The sequence below is a fragment of the Sinocyclocheilus anshuiensis genome, unplaced genomic scaffold, assembly GCF_001515605.1.
Source record: "Sinocyclocheilus anshuiensis isolate Anshui unplaced genomic scaffold, SAMN03320099.WGS_v1.1 scaffold709, whole genome shotgun sequence".
Taxonomy (NCBI): Eukaryota; Metazoa; Chordata; class Actinopteri; order Cypriniformes; family Cyprinidae; genus Sinocyclocheilus; species Sinocyclocheilus anshuiensis.
Window position 1 is genome coordinate 378,476 of NW_015540926.1, and position 8,329 is coordinate 386,804.

General features: G+C 32.8%; 1 protein-coding gene across 1 annotated transcript in view; it reads right to left on the reverse strand.

The window, feature by feature from the left end:
* cfap46 (cilia and flagella associated protein 46) overlaps positions 1-8,329 on the reverse strand; it is a 121,109-nt gene that overhangs the window by 81,817 nt on the left and 30,963 nt on the right. The window contains 4 exon segments of the mRNA XM_016487318.1: positions 149-361; positions 1,807-1,919; positions 3,466-3,550; positions 6,147-6,266. Coding sequence (XP_016342804.1) covers positions 149-361; positions 1,807-1,919; positions 3,466-3,550; positions 6,147-6,266 — 531 coding nt within the window.

Consider the following 8,329-nt stretch of genomic DNA (forward strand, 5'->3'; position numbering starts at 1 on the left):
CAAACAAACAAACAAACACAAACAAACACACACACAGACATCTTTAATACTCAGTATTAGGTGTAAGCACCAGTCACTATTAGCACTAGTACTAGTGAGGACTGACTTAACAAAGCCACTAGTAAAGCGTCACAGCTCCATATCTTACCCAGCATGCCCTGTCTGTCTGAGGAGCTCCAGCAGACGTCTGAAGGTGGGCAGAAGGAGCCGATGTCCTCCGGTGGCCAGCAGCCAGCTGTTGTAGTTCCACAGATATACAGCTGCATTAACCACCAGCCAATCCTCACGCAGCTCCGCCCCAAGCTCCGCCCCTCGCAGGAAACCACCTGTGGCGTAAGCCGATAAATCCTTGATCCAATCACTGAGCAAAGACGAAAAAGACAACCAATGATGGTTAACAGCAGCTTTACATTTACATTCAATCATTTAGCAGACGCTTTACTTTAAAGCAAATTTGTTGATACTGTAATAAAATTATTATTTTATTAGCATTTGATTTATTTGTAGTAGTAGTTAGGACCAACTTAAACACCACCAATACATTTATACGATTACAAACATTAAAAATATAATTATAGAATTATAAAACAATTAAATAAAGTGATAAAAACATAACAGAAAATAATAAATAATACATAAATTATTTATATAATAATTAAAAACAATTAAAATTATTATTAGGATCATGACACTTACATTACACTTATATTGCTCTAAAACAATGCATTTGTATTCATTTACATATAATTTGTATTGACATAACTACTGACCACATCATAGTTTATAGCAACTATTTGTTACATTTTTAATATCTTTAGAATTTACAATTATGTTTTAAATATTGATATATATATATAAATGCATAGTAATTTGGTACATATTTGCTCAGGCCAATATTTTGTAACAAAAATTCACCTGATGTAAAGCAATATCCACCCAACCTATATCTAGATACTTAATTTTGCTATTTAACTATTCTGTATTATTTTACTATTTAAATATATACTATGACTAATATATTGCTTTTTAAGATGAATTTTAATATTCTGTTCTGTATTTTTATGATCACTTGCATACCTAATTTGCACTTGCACCATAATATGTATTTAAATGTGATGCTGCAGCTTGTGTTTAGTTGCTAACTGAATCACACTGACTCTGTATGCTCTGCACAATGATAATAAAGCTGAATCTAATTCATTTGGATGGCCGACACATATTAAAGCAGCATGTGTAATAGTTTGAATGTGTTGGTGATGCACAGGCCATCTGCTGAGAGTCAAGCTTATTGTTTCATGCGGCTTATAATATGAGAAAGTCATTTAATGCATGCTGGGATGTGGAATAGTGTGATTATCTTGTCTGTTCAGGTCCACATCAGGAGCTCTGTATTACACGCTCAACATTCAACACACCCAATCAGTTTGGGAGATGAATGCATGTAATATAGAGCCAAAGATGCAACTTACATTTGCATGCCATATGAGTAAAATGAGTCTGTTATTATCTAAAACTAAAACCATGTGTGTGTGTGTGTGTGTGTGTGTGTGTATATATATATATATATATATATATTTCTCATTTTTGTTTAGTTTAACTTAATATAAATGTGATAAAATAAGTAATATAAAAGTAATAAAATAAGTAAATCTAAATAAACAAAAACTAGATTTAAAAATAAATAAATAAATAAAAAAAAAAAAAAAAAACCGAACTAAAATTAAAGTGAAAACAGAAAACATAAAAATAAAATAAAATAAATTTAAAAACATTTACAAAAAGCAGTATATCTATGATGAAATTCACCTGTACAGGTTCCAGTGGGCGTCGTCTTCAGGTGGGCGTGTCCGTTTCTCATCAGGTGCTACAGAAGAGCCGTTTAGCTCCACCCCCTCAGAGCGGAGTTTAAGGACGGTTACCTAGACAACACAATACTGTGCTTTATGGGATGCCAGTTTTAATGAGAACTTGTTTGTACTTTAGAAATTTTGTGTTATGCACCTAGAAGTCTCTATAAGTCTTTAACAACAAATGCATACAGGCACATGCATGAAATAATAGTCCGAAAAATTACATAATTTGAAATGGCATTTAAAAAAGTTTATTGAACCTTTAGACAAAAAAAAAAGGTTGCATGTGTTTTTTGTTTTGTATAATTTGATCCATCAGCCTTTTATAGCACATATAGTCGGATATAGCGAGAATATGAAGGAAAAACTGCTGCTTGTGATGTAAATCAATGAGATGTTTATAACAGTGCAGCAGATACTGACATAAAATGATGTAAATATCAGTCGTCGCTCTATATCTGCAGTAATTCCTCTTGTGTGTGCATCGTGACACATACACATCTACTGTTTTATTCCTAGCTTTATTCTGAAGGTTTTTATTGAGGGGTTTGTTCATATGTAATTCACACTGATTTATATTTAACATTTTATTCATAAAAACATGGTGAAAATGTGTTGTTTTTTTTTCTGTCTGTTGACAGTATTTTCTGATTTATGGAGTGATAAAAAGAGAAATCCAAAATCTCCTCTGAAAAAAAAAACCTTTAACTCTAATATGACAACAAAATCAGACAAGGATTTTGAATCTGGCTTTATCCAATGTTCAGATTGCTGTTCTGGAAATGTATGCAAATTAGTGCATATTTAACGGAAATGCCTCATTTGCGTATTTAAACAATATTTTATAAAACTTGTATTACAAAACAACTGTGAATAATCAGCTGGGAAAAGTATGATGATATCTATTAGTTATTTTGTATCCTACACTGTAAAAAAAAATATATATATTTTCAAAGTTGTAAATATAAGACTACTAGAGTATATTTTATTATAGCATATAGTTTTTCTACTTTAAAATGTCAAGTTTTATTCAATGTGCTACTTGCACTTCCTTTGTAATTATTTCAGAAATTTACTAGCAACTTTTTTTTGTTTGTTTTTTTTTGGTTAAAATTTCCATAAATGCTGAATTAGAGAAATCCTAAACCAATATTTTTTCAGTATATTTAGCTGTAGCGTTTTGCCTTAACTAACTTTAAGACAATTCAGTCTCAAGACAATTCTCTTCAAACTGTTGCTCTGCCATGACAGCCATTTATAATATAATATGATATGATATATGATATCATATAATATAATGTGCATTATGATAATGAGATCTGTATTATAACCTCTGAAGCAGTCATCATGATGTACAGTATATTGTATAATTTACACAGGATTTTTCCTCCGAAGTATTGAAGTGCAAACCCGATTCTAAAGGTTTCTTTGCTCATGTCAATCACAGAGTTGAATGCATACACAAATACTAACCCATAAGCCTAACCTTAACCTCAGTATAGTATAGCACTGTTTGTTGCAAGGGGATCATCGGTGATTTTTCTGAACTAGTTTGGGGGGGGGGAGAATCATGCATACTTGACACTATGTTTGATCAGAAAGAATGTGTTTGTACCTCAGCGTTGATGAAATGGACCTCGGCGAGCAGACGCAGCAGATCGCTCTGTGTGTTGGGCTCGCTCTGGTTCCTCTGATCTGGACTCGCTCTGTTCTTGGGTTCACCTGCAATCACACAGGATTCAGTCAGCAGAACTCATCTCACAGATGGAAATACGGCTGTCACACACGCCTGTAGTCTCACAAACCGGCTAAATGAGCCATATTTCAACATCAGCAGTACACAAAATGCTTTCAAACTAAATTGTATAGTCAATATTCTTAATGACCACAGATTATGATCCATACTAGTTTGTTCTGTCATGATTCCTTAATTCAAACATTCCTAAATCAGAAAAAAAGATTTACATATGGTGTAATCATTTGACATGATTTGAATGCAGCATCTAGCAGCTTGAGACATTTATGTAACTTCATCATCTGACCTCCACTTATCTGTACTTTTCAGCCTAGACTTCGAAGAAAAGCTTGAACTGAAAGGCTAAATAAATCTTTAAAGATAAGCAATAAAACCAGCAAACATGAAGTAAAAACACCAAAATCCTTTGAAAGCTGAAGTTGATTCATTCTAATATCTAGGAAAAATGCTTTCTATCTTTCTAGAATCAGATTATAAATAAGTTTGCACTAAAATTAAAACTTTTAATAAAAATGTAATTGTAAATATTTAAATGTATATGATATATAAATGTATTTTATAAATATTATTTAAAAGGTTTTTATTGAGGTTGTAAATAAATATTATTGGAGAATATTTTCTAAAAAAAAAACAAAAAAAAAAACGATTTCATTTTTTTAAACTTTCAAATTTCAGTTTAATGTAATATGTTACTTATGGATAAGCATTAAAAAAAAAAAGAAAGTTAATTGCAACTTTTTATCTCACAATTCTACGGTGGCCGAGAAGTGCAAAACAAATCACAATTCTGAAAACAAAATAACAAATTACATACGCAAATGCAAGTCTAAAAAACAAAATAACAATTCAGAAAGCACAACAACAATTCAGAAAACATTATAACAAGTCAGAAAACACAACGCCAAATTAGACATCTGCGCCACTGGAGATGATGTTTTACAGCCACTTTTAACTAAATAGATGTAAATAGACACCCCGTATTTTTTATTCCAGAGTAAGGGCAATTCATACAATACATTTAAACTGAGCTACTTTAATACCATCTCCGAACTTTCTACCACGACTCTGCTGTTCTTCGGCTGGTTCTTCCTGTATACGTTGATTGACAGATGTCTCGTCCAGTCAGCGGTGAGTAATCCCAAACCAATGGCGCTGTCTCAAACTATACCTACCTCTTCCGGTTTGTCTGATTTGTCGTTGTGTTTTCTGACTTATTTTGTTTTCGAATTTGTCATTGTGTTTTCTGACTTGTTATAATGTTTTCTGAATTGTTGTTGTGCTTTCTGAATTGTTATTTTGTTTTTTAGACTTGCATTTGCGTTTGTAATTTGTTATTTTGTTTTCAGAATTGTGATTTGCTTTGCAGTTCTCGGCCACCGTACAATTCTGACTTTTTTTTCTCGCAAGATATAAAATTATGAGCAAAAAAAAAAAATCACAATTACAAGATAGAATTTCAGAACTGCGAGATATAAATGTAGAATTTCGAAATATGAACTCACAATTTTTCGCAATCAGTCAGAATTGTGAAATAAAATGTAACAATGACCTTTTACATTTCTAATTCCATGTCAGAAACAAACAAACAAAATAACAACAACAAAAAAAGAATGGCAAGATGATAAAAGTCAGTATTTTTATATTTCATTTCATTATGACTTTTGTTTATATTTCATTTCATTATGATGTTTATTTGTATCTTTGCTCTGAGTTTACATCCTGCAACTGAGATTTATTCTTTCTCAGAATTGGAATTGTGATTTGCTTTGCACTTCTCGGCCACCGTACAATTCTGACTTTTTTTCTCGCAAGATATAAAATTATGAGCAAAAAAAAAAAATCACAATTACAAGATAGAATTTCAGAACTGCGAGATATAAATGTAGAATTTCGAAATATGAACTCACAATTTTTCGCAATCAGTCAGAATTGTGAAATAAAATGTAACAATGACCTTTTACATTTCTAATTCCATGTCAGAAACAAACAAACAAAATAACAACAACAAAAAAAGAATGGCAAGATGATAAAAGTCAGTATTTTTATATTTCATTTCATTATGACTTTTGTTTATATTTCATTTCATTATGATGTTTATTTGTATCCTTGCTCTGAGTTTACATCCTGCAACTGAGATTTATTCTTTCTCAGAATTGTGAGAAAAAAGTCAGAATTGTCAGATAAAAAGTCGCAATTAACTTTCAGAAATGTACTTGCAATTTCACAGTGTTTCTGCAATGTTTTTTTTCAGCGTATGCCATTAGTGCCACCAAACCAAACTGCAAAAATAATGATCTTGTCAAACTCAGTCAATGATGCTGATGAGAGTTTGCTCGAGACGCTCAAACATGCGTCGCAGTGTTTCAGTCTTCAGGGAAATCAACCAACGAACGACTTACAGTCCCTGTAGTGCGTCTGAACATTGGAACCTGAAATTATTTTAACATTACACACATCAACTTATTTTGAAAAATGTGCCTTTTCCAGCACATGCAGCAGCTCTACATAATTTCATTATTCCTGGCTCTCGCGGGACTCACTTACTGGTGTTTTTCCATCGTCCATCGTCATATAGCAGACAGAAGCGACAGGCCGCCTGGCACACGTCAAAAAGCTCCTGTTTCCGGGCGGTTTTGGCCAGCGAACCCCATAATCTCACCCTGACAGAGACACAAACATCACAGAATGAACACGAGAGCAAACATTTAAATCTGCGTTTCCCTCGGCGTCTTCAGCTCAGTCACACGAAATAACGAATGCCTCCTTCAGCTTTGCTGGGTTTATTCGCATGTTCCTTCCTTGTGGAAGAAAACAGAGAAGAATAAAGTTTTTCCATCATAATGAAGTCCTGGTGGGCCTGTATGTTCCTGGCCTTGAGAAATGTTCAATGATGAACTCGAGGGTGAAGCTGATGGAGGGAATTCATAGCCTGCTTTATTTTAATGAACACATACAGTACACATGGCTTTTGGGAGTGAGTAAAAATGAGCACAGTTTTTAGAAATAAGAACTATGTTGATTTGTGAGAGTGATTTCATCATGCCATACGAGTCATTCCTAAATGTAAGGTTAACATTGAGAAATAAACTCATAATTAAGATTGTATAATGTTTTTGAAAGAAGTCAAAGCATTTATTTGATTACAAATACAGTAAAAATTCTGAAATATTATTACAATTCAAAATAACTGTTTTCTATGTGAATATCTGTTAAACTGTAATGTATTTCTGTGATGTGCAGCTGTATTTTCAGCATCATTACTCCAGTCTTCAGTGTCACATGATCTTCAGAAATCATGCTAATATGCTGATTTGCTGCTCAAGAAACATTTCTGATTATTATCAATGTTGAAAACAGTCGTGCCGCAAAATATTTCTGTGGAAACTGTAATAAAGTCTAAGTAGAATAAAAAATAATTAACACTTTAATTGATCAAAGACACCTTAAATTGATCAAAAGTGACATTTATAATGCTACAAAAGATTTCTATTTCAAATAAACGCTGTTCTTTTGAACTTTCTATTCATCTGTGAATCCTGAAAAATAAAACGTATCACGGTTTCCACAAAAATATTGTGCAGCACAACTGTTTTCTACATTGATAATAATCAGAAATGTTTCTTGAGCAGCAAATCAGCATATTAGAATGATTTATACAGCTGCGCATCACAGAAATAAATTACAGTTTAACAGATATTCACACAGAAAACTGCTATTATTGTAATAATATTTCACAAATTTTACTGTATTTTTAATCAAATAAATGCAGCCCTGGTGAGCAGAAGACACTTCTTTCAAAAACATTAAAAAAATCTTCATTATTCCAAACTTTTAACCGGCATTGAAAATAATGCGTATTATAAAAGTGCAACATAAAGCATAAACACACACCTTTCTTTGTCATCTGAGCTCTTGTCAAGTCCATCCAAATGACCTTTGACCTTCTGCACACAGCTGCTGTGATGTTGGGCTTTAGCAGCGAGCAGCTCCACATGATCTCCAGCTCCATCATCTAGATCATCTAGATCAGCTCAATCCTGATCATCAGTGGAACTGCATGCATTGCCTTCAGGCCTGACGCCTCTAACGCCTCTAGAAATGACAAAATCAATATCAAGTTCATCATGAGCTTCAGGCGCTGCTGACAGCAACATCATATCAGTGTGAGGATGATGAAGAAGAGCTGAGGACAAACATTATCATCATACTTAGTGGGCGGCATGAACAAAATCTATGACTAATTTCATATAACCACAACAACATTATATTACCATGATATAGTTATTTTTGCTAGAAAGTCTATGAAAAGATAGTTGGCATATAAAACAACCTTGAAGTAAAATACTGCTCTATTAATTCGCCAAACAACTAAACTGCTTCATGCTCTGCCAAAAAAAGAACAAGAATTTGCTCACCTTTACTCATTTGAGTTGAGTATTTTCACATTACTCTTGTTTTCGTATCAGTCTCAGTTGTACAATAGCATTTAAAATTTTAACATTTTTGAAAGAAGTGTCTTCTGCTCACCAGGGCAGTGTCTATTTGATTCAAAAATATAGTCAAAAATGTGAAATATTATTTTAATGTAAAACAGCTGTTTTCTGTGTGAATATCTGTTAAACTGTAATTTATTCCTGTGATCAAATCTGTATTTTCAGCATCATTACTGCAGTCTTCAGTGTCACATGATCTTCAGAAATCATTCTAATATGCTGATTTGCTG